At 40.4% G+C, this 27,173-nt stretch overlaps 1 protein-coding gene across 6 annotated transcripts in view; it reads right to left on the bottom strand.

Moving 5' to 3' along the window:
* TBCE (tubulin folding cofactor E) overlaps positions 1 to 27,173 on the bottom strand; it is an 89,548-nt gene that overhangs the window by 24,491 nt on the left and 37,884 nt on the right. For 5 of the 6 annotated variants that reach the window (XR_013332010.1, XM_077751730.1, XM_077751726.1 and 2 more), the window contains exons 3-4: positions 15,274 to 15,358; positions 1,687 to 1,872 (exon numbers count right to left, since the gene is read on the bottom strand). Coding sequence is in view for 4 of the 6 variants with exons in the window: in XM_077751730.1 (XP_077607856.1) it covers positions 1,687 to 1,872; positions 15,274 to 15,358 (271 nt within the window). In the remaining 2 variants the exon portion in view is untranslated. Of the gene's footprint in view, positions 1 to 1,686; positions 1,873 to 15,273; positions 15,359 to 27,173 lie in introns of those variants that run through there. The other variant, XM_077751731.1, reaches the window with a different exon arrangement.

Below are 27,173 nucleotides of genomic sequence, written 5' to 3'. Positions count from 1 at the left end.
GCTACTTCCTCCATTTCCCCAAAACTGTCTATCCTGACTTCTAACACTATAGATCAATTTTGACTGTTTTTGACCTTCATATAGACAGCATCACACAACGTGTGCTTCCTTGTGTCTGACTCCTGGATGCTAGGTGTATGAGATTTCACCCATATGGGTGCACAAGACCACTGTTCGGTCACGTTCACAGTATGCCACTAAATGAATACAACACTATTTATCCGTTCTAGGCTTACAGATATTTGGGTTGTTCCTCTGAGTTTTCTGTTGTTATTGCTAATGCTGGTCATCTATGCTACAAAGCAGAGGTATCAAAGCAATGAATTTTTATTTTTATTTATTTATTGTTTTTTACAAATAGTTTGTCAAATTAGTTTCCACATAACACCCAGTGCTCATCCCCACAAGTGCCCTCCTCCATGCCCATCTCCCCCCTCCCTCCCACATCCATCAGTCCTCAGTTTGTTTCTCAGCATTCAAGAGTCTCTGATGGTTTGCCTCTCCCCCTTTCCCCCACCATTTCCCCCCTTCTTCTCCCCCATGGTCCTCAGTTAAGTTCCTCCTAATCCTCCTATACGTGCAAACATATGATATTTGTCCTTCTCGGCCTGACTTATTTCGCTCAGCATAACACCCTCAAGGTCCATCCATGTTGCTACACATGGCCAGATTTCATTGTTTCTCATTGCCATGTAGTATTCCATGGTATAGATAAACCACATCTTCTTGATCCATTCGTCCGTTGACCATCTGCTCTTTAAATTTCTTATGTTAAATATTAATAATGGCTAAATAAGACAGCAAATAAATGTACTCTGAACAAAACCACAGGTTAATTCAGGCTCAAGCCAAGTGGCTACAAACTTCCTCTCCAGAGTGGCCACCAGGGGTCACTATGAAGTCACCTCATCCAGGTCAGGGTCCACCACCACAGCACTGACCATCACTTAACCTGCATAGCCTGGAAGGTTCTTGTGCACTTGTGTCTTGTGGGAACATGAGCTGCTACTCACTCCGATTCAGAGAGTGCGTTACAGCGAGCAGAAAGCCGCTCTGTATAGAACCACAGTGTCCACAGGGTTTCAGAGAACGGAATGTTGGCATGCACAGTTCTACAGTGAGTTCTTTACTGCCCCTCAGACCGCTACATCATAACCTGGGGTCCTTCTTAAAAACAAGAGCCCATAGTATTCTGATACAGGTTTGGGATGGGACCAAAGGCTCTGCAATTTCACAAGCAGCCCAGGTGAGAAGGGTGTGCGGCCAAAGATGGAAGCTAGCTTGGTTCTAGATGGGACCAGCAAACCACAAGGCCGGTGAGACCTGTGTTTCCATTTCTGACTTATCACCAGCTAGGTAGGTCACCATGAAATTAAGAAGAACCAAAATGTCAATCTTAGTTACTTATGATACAGGACAGTTGGTATAAATATTAATAGTGGCAACCTAATGTTTTAATTCCAATCTAGAAAAGCCCAACAACCCCTATGCTAAATTAAGAATTTTTGTTTCCCTGAAGACTTCAATCCTCAGATTCATCTGATTCCAATTTGTGTTTGTGCAGGGAGGCCACACCAGTTTGGAAGCAAAGTGTTGAGTGTCGACACACAGTCAGTTGGGTGAACTTCAGTCCTGAGTGGTGATGGAACGGTCAAAGTCAGTTCTGCCCTTATCACTTCTACGTACCTTTGCTGTTTTATAATGGAGTCAAAACCAACAGTTTCCACAGCTTTGTTTCCAATTATAACAATTTGGTCTTTTCCATCTTCCCCTGGTTCATCTTCTAACACATAGCGATTCTTAACTGCAGTGAGAAAGTCCACTCCAAAATTTACTTTGTTTGGACGAATAAAGGATCCTCCTGTTGGGTGCCTGGGAAAAAGGAGAAATGGGACAGATAAAATATCATCAGGGTGGATATTTAAACACAAGGACACATTAGAAAATCCTTTGTAAACTCAGTCTGCCATAAATGTAAAAGGTCTGCATTTACAGATTTGTTTACAAATATTTAGCAGCAAATAAAAGCAATTACACATTTTTAAAGATCTTTTTAAGTAATCTCTATATCCAACCTACAACCCTGAAATCAAGAGCTGCATGCTCTACCAACTGAGCCAGGCAGGTACGCCGACAATTACACAATTTAAAAAAAGAAGGTAAAGAAAATATCATCCACCAGAAAATGGTCATAAATGAATGTTCTGAAGGTCGTCAAGTTTTTCTCTATGCTGAAAAATCAAAATCAGCATAAAAGGAAAATAATACACAAATGTATCGATATGATTGATCAAAAAGGGTTGTGAGCTTATGCAAGTGTTATCAAGTACCAAGAAATAAACAGACAAGAAATAAGGAACAGACAATTCACATGAGAGGAACTAGAGGTACTATATCCATAGGGGAAAGTTTCACCTTGTTAATGATTAAGAGATGAAATTCAAATAATGAAATTATTCTCAACAAAACTAGCAAAAAAAAAAAAAGAAAAATCCTAATATCTCAAGGACTTCAAGGTTGGGTTTTTCATTGTATAATCATACTCTTGGGAATTTGTCAGCAGACAATCATTTAAAAATAAAAACGAAATTGCATTTACAAAGAATCTGTAAAATAGCATTTATTTGTAACTGAGGAACACTGGACACCATAAAAAAAGCCCAGCTGAATAAGAACTATTAAGCAAACTGGACCGATATAGTCATTAAAAATTCTAGCTGTTACGTTTAATAAGATTACTCACAAAATAATGTTGAGATTTTTTAAAAAATGAACCAAATTATACATGACACACCTATAGAGGAATCATATCTACAGACAGAAAAAGACTGAATAAGGATACCAAGAAATGCAAACATTTGTGGGTAAAGGCTTAGGTACAAAATCTTTAAACACACACACACACACAAAACTTGAAGTAAATATATTTTAAAAGCTTAAAGATGGGGCTTAAACAGAGGATGTGGAAAGAATCCTACAGAACTATAGGATATTTTACCACAATTTCAGGTTTTAGAGCAATTTTTATAACACTCTCTAGCAAGATTTAATGGAAGTACTCATTATATTACTGTATGTAATGACCACTCTGTCAGGCTTTTCAAGAGATTCAAAGTGGATCTTTGGACCCCTTAAATATCAGCATCCGGTATTACATCATGGCAATAAGACCTTATTTTTAGGATAATCTAAGTATGCACTACAAAACAGTAGTAACTGTTAATATTATCATTTAATCACTTGAGAGTAAATGGTGAAATACACGAATGACCAAAAATTATATTATAAACCCCATTCTGGCTCAGAACCTTTAACTCTTAAAGAAATCAAACCTTCCTAGAAGTCATCAGAATTTAAAAGGATGAAAACGATGAAAACTTATACTGATAAATTTTGTCCTTATCAACATACACTTTTTTTTTTTTTTAAGTGGGGTCACAGCACCACAATGTGAAAGGGACTTGTGAACAAGTCACAGGTGATGTCTCGGGGAAGCAGAAATGGCCCAGAGGTCACAAGAGCCCCAGAGTGTGGTGTCCTGGAAGCCAGTGAAGAAAGGGGACCACTGATCTAGTGCCACGGAAAGAGGCGAGGGGACGGCTGAGGCTGGCCACCAAATCCAGCAACTGGAAGGTGACCCTGGTAGGAGCACTGAGGGGGCAGCCTGATGGGTGAGTTTCAGAAAGGGAGAGGACACTGGGCCCTGGCTACTCTCACCCAGAGGGGCTTTACCGCAAAGGGGAGAAGCGCACAGGATGCCAGCTGAACAGAGATGGGGGATAAAAAGAGGAGCTGTCTTAACAATGGGAAGGCAGATCTCATCTGTACACTGTTGAAAATAATCCAATAGACTGGGGAGAATGCAAGATGCAGGAAATTAAATTCTCTGTCGCAGCAAAATCAAGTTCTGGGTCTCTACAGTATGTTGTGCTATCAGAGGATCACAGACTACTGGAAGCTTCCTAGAAAATATTACATTTTAGCCCTAGGAGAAGTTCATGTTGTTAAAAAAAAATTGCAGTTCTCTCTAGAGGCCTCAAATACAGCTGGCATCATTTCTTAAAGAGTACACGGGGATCTTCTTTAGAGATTAGGGCTTCTGAATCAGAACGTACAAAGCAGGGCACCTGGGTGGCTCAGTTGGCTAAGTGTCCAACTCCCAGTTTCTGCTCAGGTCATGATCTCCTGATACGTTAGCTCGAATTGGGCTCAGTGTGGACCTGCTTGGAACTCTCTGTTCTTTTCTCTCTGCCCATCCTCTACTCTCTCTCTCTCTCTCAAAATAAATAAACAAAATACCTAAAAAGCAGAAAATCACCTGAAAAGTCTTATTGGAGCCCACCTGGGAGACACTCATTTAGTGAGGCTGGGCTGGAGCCCAGGAATTCACTTATTTAAAACAATACTTGGGGCTCCTGGGTGGCTCAGTGGGTTAAACGTCTGACTTCAGCTCAGGTCATGATGTCACAGTTTGTGGGTTCAAGCCCCACACTGGGTTCTCTGCTGTCAGCATGGAGCCTGCTTCAGATCCTCTGTCCACCCACCTCTGCCCCTCCTCTGCTGGTTCTCTCTCAAAATAAACTTATTTTTAAAAACTATACTCCAGGGCATGGTGATGTAGGGTGCCTCACGTCCCACCTGAAACTCTCATCTAATCCAACCCACTTCAGTTGGGATCATGGCTACGACCAAAAATCTTGGACTTCTGACTACTAGTGCACTATCCTTTCCCATGTCTGTCTGGGCTTACAGATACAAATGAATGGTTTCTTTTGGTAAATTGAATACATTCCTTAAATTCCTAGTTAACCTATATGTTCCTAAGATGGGAGGCAGGCTCTGAAGTCAGGCACAGCTGGGACCCCCCTGGGCTCCATTACTCACTGGCTCTATGACCTCAGACAACTGAATTTACATTCTCAGCCAGCTGCCTCAGCTATAAACCCCTCTCATCAAATAAGTTTATAAGGATCAAATAAACCATCACTATATCGCCCAGCATCAGCCATCTGTCCTCATACAGTACTGCATCTCACGTACTGTTAAACATAAACCCACATATTCTCAAACACTGGGATATCCCAGATGCCATGCTCTCTAAACTCAGGCAGTGGCTGCCAAAGTTGTTCAGATGGGCTCCTGCGGTTTAGAACATTGATGATGACATAATTTTGTCATACAAACTATGTAGTTTTGCTAAGAAAAAAAAATGCAGTTATTAATACATGCAAGACAAAGTTCACACACGACATCGGGCACCAAGTTGCTATCTGCTACATAAAAACTGCCCCCAAAGCATAGTGGCTTAAAACAATGATTTGCACGGCACCTGGGTGGCTCAGTCCATTAAGCGCACAACGGTTTGGCTCAAGTCATAAGCTCACAGTTTGTGAGTTCGAGCCCCACATGGGGCTCTCTGCTGTCAGTGCAGGGCCTGCTTGGGATCCTGTCTCCCTCTCTTTCTGCTCCTCCCCTGCTCATGCTCTCTCTCAAAATAACATTAAAAATAAATAAAAGCGGGGCGCCTGGGTGGCTTAGTCGGTTAAGCGTCCGACTTTCGCTTAGGTCATGATCTCGCGGTTCATGGGTTCGAGCCCCGCGTCGGGCTCTGTGCTGACTGCCAGCTCAGAGCCTGGAGCCTGTTTCAGTCTGTGACTCCCTCTCTCTCTGACCCTCCCCTGCTCACACTGTCTCTCTCTCTCTCTCTCCTAGAAATAAATAAAACATTAAAAAAATAAAAATAAAAATAAAAATAAAAATAAATAAAAGCAATAGCCATTATCACAGCCTGTAGGAGAAATGGAACTCTGTATTCGAGGCTCTGTCAAGTGCTTTGCAAGTGTTTAGTTTAACACACACATACACAGACACACACACACACTGAAACTAGTTATTATAAAGGAAGATTAGGTTATTAAAAAAAAGCAAAACCCTCTAGAAATATGATATCATTAATTTGTGACTTTTTCATCCATAATACATTTTAGTTGTGCATAAAAATTTAGACACCAATGTTGTGAATGTTCCAAAAGAGCAGCGTGTGTTGGGAAAGTAGTATTACACGACTCCGTATTTTGCAAGCCTAGGAGGTGGCAAGAATGATGCAAGGTGCTTTCATAGTACAGATATCTTTATTTGAATAGGATCATCTAGAACTCTTAGATGATGTGCTTCCAAGGAACAGAAATGGGCCCTTAAGCAAGGACTACTCCATGCCCCGGAGTAAGAAGTGGGGACATGCATCAGGCTGGATTTCAAAAACAATACAGATTAGTGTCTGCTCTGTGCTTCTCCTTCTCCTCTCTGAACCAGAAGGTCTACTGCAGTTGCCCTGTCCCTCTCCTCACTGTATGCTGGGTGTGAGGAGGGCCAAGAACTTTTTACTTCACAGACCTCTGGACCCAGGAGCTCCTGCTGGGCACCTTCACCAGAAAACACATCTAAGGAGCCTCAATGGCACCTGGAACTAGTTTGGCAACACCTTGGACTTCAAGCCAGGGCCAAAAAGGGGGAAGACTCTTGGGGGTGAGAGGAGTGAATCTGACTTGGGCAAGAGAGGTGAATAATGGTGACCGCTAGTGAACTGTGGCAAATTACTTCCACAGAGGACTCCCAGCCCACGTGCCCTTTGTCAATGGGATTTCATCACTTGTCCCATCAACAAAAACCTATTCCCCCCTCCTCTTGAATCTAGACTCATCCAGTGACTTGCTTTTACCAAAGGAGTGAAGCCTGAGCCTTAAGAGGCATTTTCACCTTTTTGGAAAACAGATACCATAAAGAACCTCCTGCTAGATTTGGTGAAGGAACATGGGAAGAAAGGGAGAGACTGATCCATCTGGAGGATTCAAGCTCCATGCTGGGTGCAGAGATTACTTACATAAACAAACTTTAAAAATAAACATTCTTATGCCTCCTGAAAGGATGTGTAGCACAAAAAGAACCCTGGGTCTAGTGTGTGTTCAACAAAGAAGGAGAATCTTTGGGATGAGCAACAGGTTGGTAAAAAGTGTGGTACCTTCGTCCTACCTCAGGCATCAAACAGGATCCTATGTGGAAAGGTCTATGAAAATAAAGACAGTAGCACAGAAGCAGTAAATGCTTCAATAAAATATTATGGTGCTTATTCTGAACTAAATGGCCGAGATCACTTTTGGATTATCTCCTTGCGTTTTTGGTAAGGGTGGCACACAGGGAGATCTTGCGTTTACTGCCAAATAATTGCCATTAATGGTAAACATTTCATGTGCACAAGGCTGAAGTAAGCCCCAAGATGCTGTCAGGTGCTGAAATAATTCCAGACAGTTTAGAATAATAGTTCATATGTCTCAATCTATCTAAATGCGTACAAACAAGTAGTTTTTGTATCCAAGCGACTGTTCAGAGAATCTCACATTTATAAAATAGGTTTTAATTTATGAACTAGTGAAATCTGATGTTCTAGTGAAATCAAAGTATGAAATTTTTTAAATAGTATTGGTTTGCCTTAAAGAAGTAACATGGAGGGAGGGATGGAAATGGAGGAAGGTTCTTTTTTTTGTTTTTTGGAAGGTCTATTTTTCAAACATTATGTGATTTAAATGAAAAAATCACCCCAGTGGCAGTAATCAAATGAGGAGGAAAAAAGGCATCCAAATTGGTAAGAGAGAAATAAAACTGTCCCTATTTACAGATGACATGATACTATATATAGAAAACCCTAAAGACTCCACCAAAAAAAACCCAACACGTTAGAACAAATCAATTCAGCAAAGCTGCAGGGTACAAAATTAATACACAGAAATCCATTAAGTTTCTAAACACTAATAATGAAGTAGCAGAAAGAGAAATCAAGAAAATGATCTTGTTTACAACTGCATCAAAAAGATGCAAATAGCTAGGAACAAACGTAACCAAGGCGTGAGAGACCTTTACTCTGAAAACTGTTACTGATGAAAGAAACTGAAGAGACCACAAGTAAGTGGCAAGACATCCTTTGCTCATGAATTGGAAGAATAATGTTAAAATGTCCATACTACCCAAAGCAACTGACAGATTCAATGCAATCCCTATCAAAGGGCCAGCAGCACTGTACACAGATCTAGAACAAGCAATCCTAAAATTTGTATGGATTCACAGAAAACTCAGACTAACCAAAGCAATTGTGAGAAAGAAGAACACAGGTGGAGGTATCACAATCCCAAATTTCAAGCTACACTATAAAGCTGAAGTAATCAAAACAATAAGGTATTGACACAGAACACATAAGTCAGTAGAAGAGAATGGAGAGCCCAGGGGAGGAGAAATCTCAATGACCCACCTATGATGTAGGAGGTAAGAACGGGGAAAGAGCAGTCTTTCAATAAATGATGTTCAGAAAACTGGACAGCTACATCTAAGAGTGAAACTGGATCACTTTCTTACACCATGTGCAAAAATAAAATCAAAATGGATTAAAGACCTAAATGGAAGGCCTGAAACCATTAAACTCCTAAGAGGAGCATGGGCAGTAATCTCTTTAACAACATTTTTCTGGATAGGTCTCCTCGGACAAGGGAAACAAAAGCAAAAATTAACTACTGGGACAACACCAAACTAAGAACCATTTGCTCGGGAAGGAACCCATCAACAAAGCAAAAGAGCGGGCACCTGGATGGCTCAGTTGGTGAAGCATGCAACTCTTGACCTCACGGTTGTGAGTTCAAGCCCCACACTGGGTGCAGATTACTTAGAAATAAAGTTTTAAAAAGAAAAAGAAAGCAAAAGGGAACCCACTGAATGGGAGAAGATATTTGCAACTGACATATCCAATAAGGAGTTAATATCCAAAATACATAAAAAATATACAACACTAAAAAAAACCCCACAAATAATTCAACTAAAAGATGGGTAGAGGACTTTTTTTTTAAATGTTTTATTTATTTCTAGGAGAGAGAGAGACAGCATGAGCAGGGGAGGGTCAGAGAGAGAGGGAGTCACAGACTTTGAAACAGACTCCAGGCTCTGAGCTGGCAGTCAGCACAGAGCCCGACGCGGGGCTCGAACCCACGAACCGCGAGATCATGACCTAAGCGAAAGTCGCTTAACCGACTAAGCCACCCAGGCACCCCGGGTAGAGGACTTGACTAGACATTTTTCCAAGCAAGGCCTACAAAGGGCAACAGACACATATGAAGATACTCAGCATCACTAATCCTCAGGGTAATGCAAACCAAAAACCACAATGAGATACCAGTCAGAACAGCTACCACCAAAAAGACAATAAGTATTGGCAAGGATGTGGGGAAAAAGGGTCCCCTGTGCACTGTTGGTGTGAATGTAAACTGGCGCACTATGGAACAGAATGGAGGTTCCTCAAAAAACTAAAAACTGAAATACCAGGGGCTGCTGGGTGGTTCAGTTAAGCATCGGACTCTTGATCTCAGCTCAGGTCTTAATCTCAAGGTCGTGAGTTGAAGCCCTGTGTTGGGCTTTTAAGTTGGCATGAAGACTACTGAAAGAAAGAAAAAGAAAAAAAAGAAGAAAGAAAGAAAAAGAAATACCATACAATCCAGCAATTCCACTGCTGAGTATTTACCCAAAGAAAACAAAAACACTAGTTCAAACACATATATGCATCCCTATGTTTACTGCAGCATTATTTAAAATAGCGAAGATATAGATGCAACCTAAGTGACCATCCATAGGTGAATGCATAAAAGAAATATGTGGTGTAGACAGACATACAAATACACAATGGGATACTTACTTGGCCATAAAAAAAGACTGCAATCTTGCCATTCATGACAACAGAAATATACTATGTGGTCACGACACCACCACCCTAGAGGGTAGTGTGCTAAGTGAAATACATCAAACAGAGGAAGACAAATACCATATGATTTCACTTATATGTGGAATCTAAAAACAAAACAAATGAATAAACAAACAGAAACAAGACAACACTCCTAAACGCAGGGAACTGGTGGTTACCAGAGTGGGGAGGAAGGTGAGGATAAGCGTAACAGGTGAAAGGGGTGAAGAGGTACAAACTTCCAGTTAAAAACAAGTCATGGGGGTGAAAAGTACAGTACAGGGAATACAGTTGATACCATTGTAGCAACAACACATGCTACATGCATGCGCCTGTATGGGGATGTATAAGTGACTGCACTTATTGTGCTGAGCGCCGTACAATGTACAGAATTGTCAAACACCATGTTGTACAACCGAAACCAACATAACATCGCATGTCAACTATACACCAAAAAAATAAATGAAAAAGCATGAGCACAGAGGGTTAAAAACTAGCACAGTTATAATAAATGAGAACTACAATGCAAAACAAATACTATGGTTTTCCTTTTTGTTTTTAAAATCTACACTTTTTAAGCAGCGGTAATGAATCATTCAAGGAGAAATCTTTATTACTCTTTAGTTTGGCTGCAGGCAGATGAAAGGAGTTGGAATGGTACGTATTAGGTAATTGCAAAGTAGATGCTGTGCCCTTTATAGATCAAAGGATAACATCAAAGATCAATCTCCCCTGGAACATTCCTGGAGGGTTTCTCAGAAAACAATACAGCCCCTCAAATAATGAAAAATGCCAGTTGAATGAGTGCCCATCAGTAACAATAAATCTCCATAAATAAACTAATAATTTACATAGACTCCACAGAGATTCTAGATTAATATGGAGACGTTGCACCCCAACCCTGTCCAAAGAGAAAACATAGGGGGAGGAGAGGGAGAGGAAGGAGGAGAGTACAAACATTTTACTCTTGTTAGCATTCATTGTCTTCCAGTTCCTTTGTCCTCCGCCCACCAAGTATAGATGATGCTAACAAAATCAACATCCTGACCATGGCCCTTATAGAAACGGAAACTGTCATGAACCCCTGTAATTGAGGTTCAACCTGTACTATGTTCCCAACAGGAAAATTCAGGATGCCCAGTTAAACTTGAATTTCACCATGGATTGTGTATATTTATTATGAATCTGGCAATCTTACTCAAAGGCAAAGTGTTCTCAACAGATTACAAAATTCTCCATAGAAAGCATTTTTCTCATTGGGGATTTAGATGCTGTCTCCTGAGAAAGGCTGGGTCCTTGGGGAGACTTCAAAAAATATTAATCTTCATAACCTATTCGTTGCAGGCATGTTTAGAGCCTTTCAGGCAAGCTCGCAGAACTAACTGTTCAATTTTAGTCAACGATGTATATTGCTATGTAGGACAAGGGACCTGGGAACTCATGTTCCCAATGGAAAAACACTCGGTTAGGGGCACCTGGGTAGCTCAGTCTGTTAAGCATCTGACTTTGGCTCAAGTCGTGATCTCACGGTTCAGGAGTTCAAGCAAGCCCCACGTCAAGCTCTGTCCTGACAGCTTGGAGGCTTAAGCCTGCTTCAGATTGTGTGCCTCCCTCTCTCTTTGCCCCTTCCCCAACTCATGCTGTCTCAAAAACAAACAAACATTAAAAAAAAAAAAAAAAGAACACTCGGTTAGCTAAGCATCTTTTTGTACATTGCTCCTGAGTGATGCAATTTTTATTTTGCCCTGATTTATGGGAGTCTTCCAAGTATGAAATTCCTCTCTCTACCTTTTGCAAGCCATCAGTACATTTAGTGACTTTTTAAAAAAATTCTTGTAACACTTTATACCACACCAGGGAACTCATTTATACTGAACGACTAATGCCATCGCAAGAACCTCAAAATGCTTTACGACAATCTTTATGACACACAGGATGAGCTAATCAAGATTCTATTTTGTAAGTAATACAGGATTGTGCACAAAGTCTAAACACTGTGTTTCCTCTGATGTCAAGTATTAGATTCCATTCACTGGTGCCAAAGAAAAGTCATTTCATTTTTAAGATTTTATTTTTAAGTAATCTCTACGCCCAAAGTGGGGCTCAAACTTACAACCTGAGATCAAGAGTCGCAGGCTCCACCAAAACTGAACCAACCAGGTGTCACGAAAAGTCACACTTCAAGATTTCTTGCTCACCAGAAAAGTTAGGTAACTGCTTGGAAAGAAGGCATTTGAAATAAAACCTGACCAGTGGAATACTGCCCCACACAGTTCTGCTTAGAGTATACTCTCTAGGTTGGAAGAAAAAACTGGAAATCACTCTGCTGCTTAAGGGACAAGGTTGGAGAGAACGTCAAGGTCAATCACCTTAACTGATCATCTCTACTCCCCAAGAAACAAGAGATGGGCAATAGCACCAGAAAGTGCTGATGACTGGTTCACAGCACAAGTTCTAGAAGAAACCTGTAAACTAGTATTAACTGACATTTATTATGGGTAATAGCTCAAGAGACCATCATATTTACATCAGGTTCTACCAGATATCAGGCTGCAACTGCAGAGTGACATGAAATGATCAAACCCATGTGTAGAGGGGACCTGAGGAGGTGACCTGGTCCCCTCCCTAATCCTCTTCTGACACTGTCACGCCAACTACTGGGGGTGGGGGGGAACCCCACAAAACTATCTTATTTTTAGAGGCCTACAATGAAGAGAAATCCAGAGCCAGGATTTCAGCTCAACTAAAACGCTATACTTGTAACCCATGGTCGTATTTGGTCATCAGTAGAAAATATTCATGACACCTGTCAAAACCATAGCAAAGAGAATAAGGACCAAAGGTGATAAAATATGGCAACACTATAAATTAACTGTACAAACGTTTATTCCCTGGGTTAAAGAGCATCTCATATTTTTCCGTCAGATGATTATCAAAGCAGAGGTTAGATCCTGGCAAATGTTTATTCTACTTTACACTGAAGTCTCATGAGATGAAGGTGAGCCAAGCTGGTCATGGGAAAACACACTGAGAACAATGTGTGCCATAAGCCAGGCCTTGAGAACGACACAGTCTCTTCTAAAAATTTGTTGTCTTGAGGCAGGACCTAATTCTGAACAGCAGAGTACCAGTCATCCTACCGACCTGATGCTGGGGAGACTCAACAGAGCTCACCAAAATCTATGACATACAACCTGACATCTTGACAAAACGCAAGCTAACTTTTATAAGATTTATGTGCCAAAGCACCTCGCTCCATTGTTATATATGCAACACCAGCAGTCCCCTGATATTAACACAGGCTTCTGAAGAGAGGAGGATCCTAATTCTGCTAGGATAGGATGACTTTTGACTCATTTTTCTTCTCTAAAACAGGTATACCCCCATTTTGCCATTTACCTATTTCACAAGCTTATGAGAAAATTTGTGATCTCACAACTTAAAATTGCTTCAGCTTCGTGAAAATAACATCTAAACATAAAGAAAAATGTTTACTATGGTAAATACTTAATCTTGGTATTACAACTTTCCAGGTATAATTTGAGATCTAAGAAAAGACTGCAATGAATTTCCTGACAGGGAAGAAGTGTATGTAACATATTAGGGTGAGATCTGAAGTAGTTTAATAACAAATACATGTAACATCATCTGTTCTGTCTGATGCAGAGATTCTAAGATATTGGTATAAGCTTTATTAGTCATGTTCTAAGTCTACCAATATGAACATTAACAACTATAAAGGTCATTATTCCTTTACTCTAGGCAAGTGGTTCTCCACCACAACAGACCCAATACTCCCCTCTGTATTGCCCAATAAATATCCTGGAATGGAATTCGTAATTAACCTTACCTACCCAACAGGGCTTTAAAAGTCAACAAAAGCCTCATTTCAATGAAATAAAAGGAAAATAGTTTACAATAAGAGAAATGTCTGTAAATGCTCAGGCATGACTATCCTAGGAGACAGAATGAAATACGGAAATGCTGCTCCAAGGGGAAGAATTCAAACACGTCCATGTCCCTGAACTGAGGCCTCCTATCAGCACGTCAGGGCAAATCCTGGATCTGCTAGGACCAAGAGAACCCTTGATTTTTATACTCAGAATAACCAAGACTGCAAATATCACTCTATTGAAAGACCACGAAGGACCATGCAGTCATGGGTGACGTGGGCAAGCTTTCAGAAGAAGGAAGTGTGCTGGGCAGGCTCTTTAGGAAAAGTTCCTTCACTGGATGATTTGGGAGGTCATGGCTCAGGTGGGTGAGGGATCAGGATAAGAAATTTCTGTTTCCACAACTCCTTAAACATATCCTCCATGAACCTGTTTTTTTTTTTTTAAGTTTATTTATTTATTTTGAGAAAGAGAAAGAGAGAACACAAGCAGGGCAGGGACCAAGAGAGCAAGAGAAAGAATCCCAAGCCATAGAAAATGGACCTGAGCAGAAACCCTGGGTGGGACACTTAACCAACTGAGCCACCCAGGCACCCCACCCTGCCCCCACCCTCCGTGAACTCTTGACAGATTCTGAGCTGGCCTCATTCCATGCCGGCAATCACAACTGGCCTCCAGGAACATGTTCATTCTTCCATCCTGATTTTCTAGAATTATAGACTGGTAGGCTGGGGAAATGTATTTTGCTATTATCTAATTGTGATCCTCATTTTAGAGGTTAGTAAATTTAGTCCTGTTTGGGGTCATAAAGATTGTTAAGAGCGGAGTTAGAGGCCTCTTGATTTCCAGGCCAGGACTGTGTTCACTCTACCACATTTAAGGAAAATTAAGCTTACTGTTAAGAGATCTCTTTGAGAAAATGAAACCTACTAAGGAAAACAAACAAAAATTTAAAAGATTCTGTCTGAAAGCACCCTACCATCTTTTTCAAAGCTTCATGCAGCTTTTCTGAAATCAAGCAGTTAAAAGTTATTAATAGATACGCAATACAAGGTGTAACTCTTTTCATGATAGTCTTTTAATGGTGGCCTGGCATTCTACCCTTCGGATGCTCTGTATTTTATTTAATCAACTGCTTTTTACTAGATATCTAGACTACTTCCCTTTTTTTATTACTCACTTAGTGGACTGAAAACTGTTAATGAATTGATAAGAAATGTTTATCCAATAAAAAAAAAAAACCTGTTGGGGCACCTGGGTACCTCAGTCAGTTAAGCATCTGATTCTTGGTTTTGGCTCAGATCATCTCATGGTTGTGGGATACAGCCCTGCATCAGGCTCTGCACTGATAGTGCAGATTCTTGGGATTCTCTCGCTCTCCACTGCTTCCCTGCTCCCTCCCCCTCCCCTGCACTCTCCATCTCTCTCTCAAATATTAAAAAACACTAAGGGAAAAAAGCTCTACAAATGGAACTGTCTTTTCAGAATACATCAAATTCTACATTGTAACTACCCCCAAAGGCAAACACTGCTTCTTCTCCACCTCCCTTTATTCAACTCTTAAATATTATCCCAAATAAACCATGCAAATTCATCATGAAAAGTTACCTGCATTTAAAATACACAGTCCCTTCATGGCTTCCATCGTGCTTTCCTCTCGCGGGATTGTCCCATTCCACTCCCAACCAGAGTCCTGGCAGAATAAGAAAAACCAAGTGAGCAATATTTGCTTTTTTTCTGCAAGCAAATACAGTTTGAAACAGAAACCGTATTACACAGACACCACTGGGGGAGAAAAGTATCTTTGGAAAAGGACAAGCTAACCTCAGGGCCGGGACTGCAATCAGCAAATGCAATAGCAGGTCTGGTTCAAAAGACAACAAAAATTACAACTGCAGGAACCGATAGCTAAAATTCACTAAGCATGTACTGAACGCCACCCACTTTTCTCTGTATTATCTCAATGGTCTCCTCACAACTGACATTTCACCTTTGTAAAGCAGATTCTTCTTCTGGCCTTCTTTTTACTAAATCCTGAGCAAACACACATTTTTTTTTCTAGGCCTGATCTAGTAATCTGCTTTTCATAAAATAAAAAAAATCTATATATAAATAGGATTTTTATTCAACATAGGTAAAATAACTTGCCCAAAGTCAGACATTTTCAAAACCAGGTCATTCTAACTCCAGAAGCCAAGTCTTCCCCATCACACTGTGCTATCTAGGACTCACGTCTTCTAGCCGTATTCCACCTTGAAGTTTCCAGAGCATTTTTGTTACTTTCCCTCCTCCCTTCCACTACAGATACAGCACTGTACTAGGTGCAAAAGATAGAGTTTCACTTGTGGATCAGCCCTCCCAGTGAAAAACAGAAAAGCTAGATAAACTTTTTTTTTAAAGCACACTTAATTTTTTTAATGTTTTTTTTTTTTTTTTTTTCTTAGAGAGAGAGAGAGAAAGAGGCAGAGACAAACACAAAGACAGAGTGCACGTTGGGGAGGGGGAGAGAAAGAGGGAGACACAGAATCCAAAGCAGGGTCCAGGCTCTGAGCTGTCAGCACAGAGCCTGATGCAGGGTTTGAACCCACGAACCATGAGATCATGACCTGAGCTGAAGTTGGACACTTAATCAACTGAACCACTCAGGGACCTCTAGATAAACTATTTTTAAAAATCAATTTACATCTTGGGGCACCTGGATAGCTCAGTTGCTTAAGTGTCAGACTTCAGCTCAGGTCATGATCTCATGGTTCATGAGTTTGAGCCCCACATTAGGGCTCTCTGCTATCCGTGCAAAGCCCACTTCAGACTCTGTCCCCACCCCTGGTGTCCAACCCCCCCACTCATGCTCTCTCCCTCTCTCCTCCTCATTCTCTTAAGTAAAAAAGAAATAAAATTTTCAATAAAAAAAATGAAGAGCTCCAGGTAAATGGTAATGATGGATGCACAATGATGTGAATGTACTTAATATCACTGAATTGTATTTAAAAATGGTTAAAAAGGGGGGCGCCTGGGTGGCTGAGTCAGTTGAGCATCTGACACTTGGTTATGGCTCAGGTCATGACCCTAGGGTCATGGGATCAAGCCCCACATCAGGCTCTGCAATGAATGTAGAGTTGGCTTGGGATTCTCTCCCCCCTTCCCCCGCCCGTCCCTCTCCTGCTCAGACCCTTTCTCAAAAAATAAATTACTTAATTAAAACTAATGGGTTAAAATGGTCAATTTGGTCATGTACGTTTACTGTAATTTTAAAGATCTGTGTACATATAAAGTATCTCTTTGGAAGCACCAGAGAGCTACTAGGGCAGTGCAGAATTACAAGGCTGATGCGGGAGAAGAGGGAAACACAAAGAGTTGAACTAATAAGCATTTAGAGCAATCTTTTTTCCCTTTGAGGCAGCTGGTAATTCTGACAGAAGAAGCTAAAAAGCTGAACAGATCTTCAGACAGATTTCAGGGGCTAATAAATCAATATTGAAAATCACAGCCTCCCAGGGAAGGTGAGAGTTGCTGACAAACTCTAGGATTTGTACTGGGCTCAAAATGTCTTCATTCTAAGAGTAAGGGGGAATCAACTCTAAATCAACTAGCTCTTGTAGGGATTAAAGGCCAACTTCAAATAATCTCATTCACAGATACGTTTAAACTATCTGGGGTTGCTACTGACCCTAGCTATCTGCCAGAGTAACTTTCAGTTCTTTCTGGAGGAAGATAACACTATTGCAAAGCTCAAATTCTAAGTTTTCATAAACATTTCTGGCACTCAAAAATATTCAAGCATAGAAAAGGACAAAGACTATGTGACTGAGAACCAAGGAAAACAAGAGTCAACAACTGACAGATTAATCAAGCATCTGCATGATGAAGTTTTAACTATGTTTAAAGAATTTGCAAGAAACGCTTGAGAATTTTGCAGAAAATTTTAAAACTCTATTTTTTTAGAATCCTAAGTAAAACTTCAGAACTGAAAGATAGAATTCAAATTATAATCCAACAGATGGAATTTTAAAATGGATTATACTAGGGGCGCCTGGATGGCTCAGTGGGTTGAGTGTCTGACTCTTGGTTTCGGCTCAGGTCATGATCTCACTATTTGGTGGCTTTGAGCCCCACCCACATCGGGCTCTGAACTGTGGCATAGAGTCTACTTGGGGTTCCCTCTCTCCCTCTCTCTCTCTCTGCCCCTCCCCGACTTGTGCTGTCTCAAAATAAACTCAAAATATTAAAAAAATAGACTATATCATACATTATTTAAAAATATGTCAGAAAAAAAATATAGAGAATGAATCCCAGTGATGAGGAATAACAAAACATGGGCTAGAGTGTAAGAGACCTAAAGGGTACGATGAAAAGGTCTAGTACATATATAACTGGAGTCCCAAGAAGAGAAGAGAGATTGTGGAAGAAGCAATCTTGGAAGAAATAATGACTGACAATATCATAAAAATAAAGAAAGCCATCAAGCCACAGAAGCTCAAGAAACACCAAACTACAAATGCAAAGAAAACCATGGCCAAGCACATTAGGATAAAATGGCCATATACCAAAGACAATAAGAAAAATCCTCAAACAGCTGGGGTGGGGGAGAGGAAACAGGTTACCAACAAAGGAAAACAACCAGATCAACAGCTGAGGTCTCCGTTTAAACAGTCAGAAGACAAATGAATGATACCTTCAAAAAACTGAAGGAAAAGTAACTGGTGATCTGGAACACTGTCATTGGTGAAAATATCCCTCAGAAAGCGAAAGTGTGCAAGTGGCCCTGAACAGCCAAAACAATCCTGAAGTACAAAGTCAGAGGGCACAGGTTCCAGTTTCAAATTTACTACAAAGCTACAATAATCAATGTAGTGCTGGCATAAGGATAGATGACATACAGGACAATGGAATAGAATTGAGACCAGAAGTAAACCCATAAATGGTCAATTGATTTTTCACAAAAACGTCTAGTCAATGGGCAAAGGGTTAATCTCTTCAACAAATCATGCTGAGACAGCTAGATAGCCTCATGAAAAAGAAAAAATGTAGACCCCCCCCACTTCACATCATAGGACCCACATAGATCACTAATGTAAATACAACGGCTAAACCCATATTAACACTTAGAAGAAAACTTAGAGATAAATCTTCAGGGCTGCAGATTTGGCAATGGGTTCTTAGAATACCAAAGTGCAAGTGACAAAAGAAAAAAACAGATAAATTGGACCTCACAAAAATTAAACACTTATGTGCAAAGGACAGTGATCAAGAATGTGAAAAGTCAAGCTACAGAATGGGAGAAAATATTTACAAATCACTAATCTGATACGGGCTTCATATTCAGAACATGAAACAACTAAAACTTGACAACAAAAGACAAGCCAACTGACTGTAGTTTTGATTTGCATTTCCCTTGTGCTAAGTGAAGATGAACATCTTTTCACATGTCTGTTGGCCATCTGCATGTCTCACACCTGTTGGAAGGGCTAAAATCAAAACCACAAAAGGGACGCTTGGGCGGCTCAGTAGGCTAAGCGGCCGACTTTGGCTTAGTTCATGATCTCTAGGTTTGTGAGTTTGAGCTCCATGTCCGGCTCTGTATTGATAGCTCAGAGCCTGGAGCCTGCTTTGGATTCTGTGTCTCTCTCTCTGCCCTTTCCTTGCTGGTGCTCACTCTCTCCTCTCAAAAATAAATAAAATTAAAAATTTAAAACACACACACACATACACACACACAAAACAACAGGTGTTGGAGAGGATATGGAGAAGAAGGAACCCTCTTGCACTGCTGGTGGGAATGCAAATTGGTGTAGCTGTGTGGAAGAAAGTATGGAGGTTCCTCAAAAGTTCCCTAAGATCCAGCAATCACACTACTGGGTATTTACCCAAAGAATATGAAAACACTAATTCAAAGGGATACATATATCCCTATGTTTATAGCAGCATTATTTACAATAACCAAGATATAGAAGCAGAGTAAGTGTCCACTGGCTGATGAATGGATAAAGAATACGTGGTTATACACCTACATTGGAATATTACTCAGCCATCAAAAAGAATGAATTCTTGCCATTTGCAATGACATGGATGCAGCTAGAGAGTACAATGCTAAACAAAATAAGTCAGAGAAAGACAAGTACCATATGATTTCATTTATATTTCACCTATAATTTAAGAAACAAAACAAATAAGCAAAGGGGAAAAAGAGACAGATCAAGAAATATACTATTAACTATAGAGAACAAACTGATAGTTATGAGGGAAGGTAGGATGGGGAATGGGTGAAATAGGAGACGAGCACTGGGTGATGTATGAAATTGTTGAATCACTATTATACAGCTGAGAATAATATAACACTATACATTAACAGCAATTAAAACAAGAAAAAAAAACCCAACTGAAAAATGGGCAAAAGACTTAGATATTTCTCCAAAAAAATATATACAAATGGCCAATACATAAAAGATGCTCAATGTCATTAATCATTATTGAAATGCAATCAAGGCCACAATGAGATACCATTTCACACCTAATAGTACAGCTATAATCAAGATAATAAAAAGTTAAAAAAAAAAAAAGTAATAATAATAATGGAAAGTAACAAGTGCTGGCAAGGACGCGGAAAAACTTTTATACATTGCTGGTGGAAACAAACTGGTGTCGCCCCTATGGAAACAGTCTGGTGGTTCCTGAAAAAGCTAAATGTAGAACTACCATATGACCCATCAGTTCTACTTATAGCTATATAATCAAAAGCATTAGAAAGACTCAGATACTTGCATGCCAGTGTTCACTGCAGCATTATTCACAACAGCCAAAATGTCCATTAATAGATGGACAGATCAAATGTGACAAACATAGAAAGGAATATTCAGCCATAAAAAAGAATGAAGCTCTTACACATGCTACATGGATGAACCTTGAGGACATGACATTAAATGAAATAAGTCATCCTGAAAGGACACACACCGTATGGTTCTACTCAAATAGTGACTATTCTAGGTACCTTATACAACTATAAAACTTAAAAATGGTATAAATTTTATGCATATTTTACCACAATTAGATACTTTAACATGTTAAAACAGGAGGAAGGAAGAGATGGACAGGTGGAGCACAGAGAATTTTGAAGGCTGTGACCTTACCTACTCTGTATGGGACCGGTCATAAATTGTTCCAAACCAACAGAATATACAACACCAAGAGTGAACTTCAATGGACTTGGAGTAATAATGATGTATCAATACAGATTAATCAATTGCAACAAACGAACACTCTAGTGGGAGACACAGAGAACTGGGAGGTTATGCATTTGTGGGCACAGGAGGAAAGCTCTCTACCTGATGTTCGGTTTTGCTGTGAACTTAAAACTACTCTAAAACATAAAGTCCAGGGGCACCTGGGTGCCTCGGTTGAGTGTCTGACTCTTGATTTCATCTCAGATTAGTGAGATCAAGCCCCATGTCAGACTCTGCTGTGTGGGATTCTCTTTCTCTCTCTGCCCCTCCCCACGCACACATGCACACACTCTCTCTCTCTCTCTCTCTCTCTCAAAATAAAAAATTTTAAAAACAAGAAAATAAAAAATAAAGTCTATTCAAAAATAGGCTAAAATGGTAACTTTTACTATATATATTTTACAGCAATCAAACATTTTGATAAAGGGGCACCTGGGTGGCTCAGCATTAAGCACCCAACTCTTGATATTGGCTCAGGTCATCTCAGTTTGTGAGTTTGAGCCCCAGGTCAGGCTTGGAGCTGATAGTGCAGAGCCTGCCTGGGATTCTCTGTCTCTCCGTCTCTCATTCTCTCTCCCCCCTTCCCCCACTGGGGCATGCATGCTCTCTCCCTCTCTCAAAATAAACAAACATAAAAAAATGTTTTAACAGAAAGTGGTCAGAATGTTTTATATGCATGTTACCATAATTTAAAAAAAATTTTTAAAAGAAAATTTCAATAAAGAAAAATGAATAGGGGTGATCTTAAGGGTAAAGAACCTTGTCCCAGGGGCACCTGGGTGGCTCAGTCCATTAAGTGTCTGACTTCAAGCTCAGGTCATGATCTTACAGTTTGTGAGTTTGAGCCCCACATCAGGCTCTGTGCTGACAGCTCAGAACCTGGAGCCTGCTTCAGATTCTGTGTCTCCCTCTCTCTCTGCCCTTCCCCTGCTCACTCATGTACATGCTCACGCTCTCTCTCTCAAAAATAAACATTAAAAAAACTTTTTAAAGAAAGAAAATTATCCCAGATGAAAATCTGAGGATACAGAAGGGAACAAAAGGCAAGAAAAGAGTAAACATATGGATAATTTTAAATTAATCAAAATATAAATATCAGCTCTTTGTATTTAATATGTGCAAAAATTAAAATATCCAGCATATGCATTAGAAGTGGGGAAACAGAATTATTATTCAAGTATTCTAAGGTCTTTGCATGAGTCCAGGAAGAAGTAAAATTACTAATTAGACTTTTGTAGGTCAAAGATGCATGTTTTTATCTCTATAATTACTTAGTAATAAAAAAATGTATGAATACCAAAATAGAAAGGAAAAATAAAGTTTAAAAAATAATCCAGTAAAAGGGGAAAAAAGGAGAGAAGAAAAGAACAAAGCACAGGTAAGACAAATAGAAAGCAAATAGTAAGATGGTAAAGATTAACTCAAATTACCAACAGAGAAGTGAAAAAGGACTAAATGTCCTAATTACAAGAGTCATCAGAAGCGATCGCTGGAATTTTTTTTTTATGTTTTTATTTATTTCTGAGAGAGAGACAGACAGACAGATAGCGTGAGCAGGGGAGGGTCAGAGAGAGAGGGAGACACAGAATCTGAAGCAGGCTCCAGGCTCTGAGCTAGCTGTCAGCATAGAGCCCGATGCGGGGCTTGAACCCACGAACCGTGAGATCATGACCTGAGCCAAAGTCGGATGCTTAACCAACTAAGCCACCCAGGCACCCCTGGAATTTTTATAGGGATCAAACTATCTGTAGATTGTTTAGGGTAGTATGGACATTTTTACAAGATTAACTCTTCCAACCCACGAACATGTGATTCTATTTATTTAATTTCTTTCAGTAACGTCTTATAGTTTTCATTGTGTAAGTTTTTCACCTCCCTAATTTAGTTCCTAAGTATTTTATTCTTTTTGATGTGGTATATGTATACAGTGGAATATTATTCAGCCTTAAAAAGGAAGGAAATTCTGCCACATGCCACAACATAGATGAACCTTGCTGACATTATGCTGAGGGAGATACACTAGTCAGAGAAGGCAAACACAATAATCAAATTCCTAAGAAACAGGAGAATGGTGACTGCCTGGGACTGGTAAGAGAGAAGAATGAGACACTACGGTTTAATGAGTATGAAATTTCAGTTTTGGGAAATAAAAAATGTTCTTGAGATGGATGATGGTAATGGCTGTACAATAGGAATGTACCTAATGCCACTGAACATATACTTGATGTAAAAGAGTTGGGGGAGGGGCAGAGAGAAAAGGAGAGAGAATCCCAAACAGGCTCCATTCTATAAGCACAGAGCCCGACATGGGGCTCCATCTCACGAACCATGAGATTGTGACCTGAGATGAAAGAGTCAGGTGCCTAACCGACTGACCCACCCAGGTGCCCCTAAATTAGAAAATATTTTGAATAAAATGATGACAAAAATACGACACATCAAAATCTGGGGAATGTATCTATAAGTGGCATTTTGAGAGAAACATACGGACTTAAACGTATAGGTTAGATGGAAGACCGAAAATAATCATCTATCTCAAATGCTGATGGGAGAAAAATGAGCAAATTAAACCTACAGAGGGAAAACAAATAGGAGAGCAAAACAAGTAATAGTTTCTTACCATAAAACATCTCAAAGATTTCTAACAGGGATAGATGTAAAAACCAGCAGCCATTATATAAGGAATAAATCTTGGAATAAAAGAAAGTACAGGCGATATGGAAGCACAGATAAGACAGTTAATAGTTGGCTAGTGTGTGGGAAAGACTTGCAGAAGTAGTAACAGGAGGCAAACCTTGAAGGGAAAATATGTGAGCCCAAGGCAGAGTAGAGAAGAGAGTTCAGGGCCTGTTTAGGGAACCTCAAAAAGAAAAAAAAAAAAGATCCAGCTGGGTGTGGGGCCCAGGGGTGGGGGCAACAGCCATGGCAGGAGAAAAACACTCAGCAGGGGTGAAGGGAGGCTGGGCTCCATTTTAAAGATAAGAAACTAAAACTGTGGGGAAATAACGTCACTGGCTACCTCTAGTCTCACAGCACTTCTGATGGCAGATGTGCGGCTTTCTACACAGCACACAATCCTCCAATTCTTGGCAGACGAACTGGGCGTCCTGCAATGTAACTCAACTCAAAGCTGATACAAACTGCACAGACCCACCCACCCCTCGGATGAAGGGCTCAGGTCCTTAATAATAACCCCACTTCAGCTGCCAGTCCTAAGTCCCAGGTTGTCAGCCGGACTTCTCAGCAACCAACCAGAAGATCAGGGGTTTCCACATCCGTTCTTCCCTTCTGACAATTTGCTAGAACTGCTCACAGAACTCCAGTTAACTGTTACGTTTACTGGTTTATTATAAAAGATGGAACAGATGAAAGGCTACATGAAGAGGTACACAGGGCGAAGTCCAGAAAGGTCTTGAGTGCAAGTGTCTGTCCCTACAACTTGAGGTACACGGCCCTCTCACCAAGCCAGAAACCCTCCAAACCCCAGTTTAGGGATGCTCACAGAGACTTCATCATGTGGGCACAATGGACTTTTCATCTTAGCCCCTTTCTTCTCCCCAAAGAACGGGGGTGAGGCTGAAAGTTCCAAGTTCCTAATTAAGGTGTGTGTGGTCTTTCTGGTAACTGGCCCCCACCCTGAAGCTATTTAGGGGACCCAAGTCACCAGTCATTATCATACAAAAAGACACTCATCACTATGGAGATTCCAAGGGCTTTCTTTAAAAGCTCTAGGTATCAGAACAGGGGTGGAAGACCAAATATTAGAACCTGTGAAATCTCACTAAAATGTAGTCAGGAGGTTTCGCAGGGGGAGCACTCATGCTATATGGCCATTCGTAGTCAACTGCAGACAGGAAGGGCAGAACCTGACTTTACATGGACTTGACCTTGCACCCAGATCCTCCTCTATTATTCCAGCCAGAAGAAGAGACATTTTCTTTATCCCCTGACAACAGCTCGGACAATAAAAAGCCACCATACTTCAAACTCCCAGTTTCCTCCGATAGACTTCGTTTTGAACAGCCTTCCCAACATACCTCTTTCCTCCTTAAAAAAAGATGCTTCTCCTTTATTCCCTTGGACTTGCCTGTGGATTTTGCCACAACTTATTTGTCCTGGACTCCAAATGTCTTTTATTCCTAAATAAGCCCATCTTTTTCCTTTTGTAAATAGACATTTTTTTTTAAGCGATCGCTACATGTGGCCAACATGGGGCTTGAACTCCCAACCTTCAGATCAAGAGTGGCATGCCATACCAACTGAGCCAGTCAGGCAGAGGGCTTATTTTATTCCTAAATAAGCTCATCTTTTGCTGGTAAAACAACTGGCAGTTTTTAAGTTTAACAAAAGATGCTCCTAGCATCCCCTACCATACAGGAAATTACATAGGTTTAGGGAGGAAGTTTTGTGTCAGGAACCAGAGGCAGAGACCAAATATGTTTTTCTTACTATGTCATGTTTGCCAAAATAACACAGCAAAAAAGGACCAGACATAATTCTTGTGTCTTTATCCACTTTTTGTCAAACAGAGGCCTTTATGTAAGAAATAAATCCAACTAGTGTTATTCATCATAAAAGCTGTCAGAATGACAGAATGAATGGAATGGATGGACATTACTAGGAAGGATGCACAACACAAGGCCAGTCTTTCACACTGCCAGGAACCAGTCACTTGTAAAGCGAACACCAGTGGAAAGAGCAAGGCCAGCATGCAACTGTGATCAGCTGCAAGTCTGATGAAGCATACCTACTGTTTGGCAAGCTATTACCCAGTCTATTAAAGCCAGATAGCAAGTACAGATGGGAGAGTGAACAGGAGCAGCGCTGGGCAGGACCACGGCATCAGTCAGCCCCAACACTGTAAGATCCAGGCTTCTGTCTTCTGCAAGCCACGGGTGAGAAGGCCCTATTAGCCTCAGTCTACCAAATTCAAATGTGCAAAAGAGATTGAAGCAGACACAATATAGATTTATTATTTTACGATGATAAATAAAACTGTTACACAAACCTAAATATTCTGGCCAGCACGAGTAGCTCTTGATGTCCACTTGGAGGTCTCCCTGGACATCAAGACACATGAAAAACCAACTATAGTCAGATCCTTCACGAAAATCACAAGAACTGAAAATAATGAATCCAATGAGCCAGCATTCATATTCCTTCATATCTGCCCAAATGAATTCTATCCACACAAAGTCAGTGCACAGATGTGTGCAGCAGCTTTGTTCATAATCGCCATAACTTGGTAGCATGGACAACCTGTGCTACCCCCAGATAATGGAGTATTATTTAGCATTAAAAAGAAATGAGCTATCAACTCATGAAAAGAACTGGAGGAAATTTAAATGCATGTTACTAAGTGGAAAAAAAAAGGCAATCTGAAAAGACTGCATACTATAGGATTCCAACTATAGGACTTTCTAGAAAAGGCAAACCTATGGAAACAGTAAAAATCATCAGTGCTTAGGGAGGAGAAAGAGATGAACAGGGAGAGCACGGGGGATTTTTAGCCAGTGAAACTATTCCATGTGATATTATAATGGTGGATTCAGGCCACTGGGCATTTGTCAAAACACATAAAATGTACAACACCAAGAATGAGCTCTAAAGTAAATAATGGACTTTGAGTGATAATGAGAAACACAGAGAATCTTCCATCTCCATTAAGCAATACTGCTAATCTGATTCATTCAGTGTCCATCTTTACAAAATTACTCGCCGAGAGGGCAGGTGTTTAGAGCCTCCTACTACTGACATTGGCTCATAGCTGAAACAAAGTCAGTTTCAATAATTTGGGAGCTGGACTCACAACTACAAGATTAGTCTAAGATGCCTCAAGTTCTTTGAAATTATGAAGTGTGTTGTCTTCAGCACTATTGCAGGCAGTCTTGCTCCAGGTATATGCCAATGCCACTTGGAAGTAGTCTTTTGTTTTTGTATTCTGTAACCTGAGAATACAGGTTATAAGGTTATACTTGCAGTTAACTTACAACCGAAGAAAAAAAAAACCACACACACACACACACACACACACACACACACACACAAATAGGAGGGAGCCCAGATGGTGGAACAGCATGGAAGTTTTTGGTTGTTTTTGTTTTTGTTTTCTGTCTCTGGTCCCTGAAATGCAGCCAGATCAACACCAAACCATCTTGCACACCTAGAAAACTGATTTGAGGATTAAGACAACAATCTGCACAACTTGAACCATGGACCTAGGTAGGTACATGGTGCAGAGAGGTGAACTGGGAGAGAGAGAAGCCATGGAGGGCAGGGAGCTGTTTTTGC

This window comes from Crocuta crocuta, unplaced genomic scaffold (assembly GCF_008692635.1).
Source record: "Crocuta crocuta isolate KB4526 unplaced genomic scaffold, BGI_CrCroc_1.0 scaffold59-1, whole genome shotgun sequence".
Lineage (NCBI taxonomy): Eukaryota > Metazoa > Chordata > Mammalia > Carnivora > Hyaenidae > Crocuta > Crocuta crocuta.
Note: the sequence above shows the minus strand (reverse complement) of the source record. Positions and strands in the feature narration are given on the sequence as shown.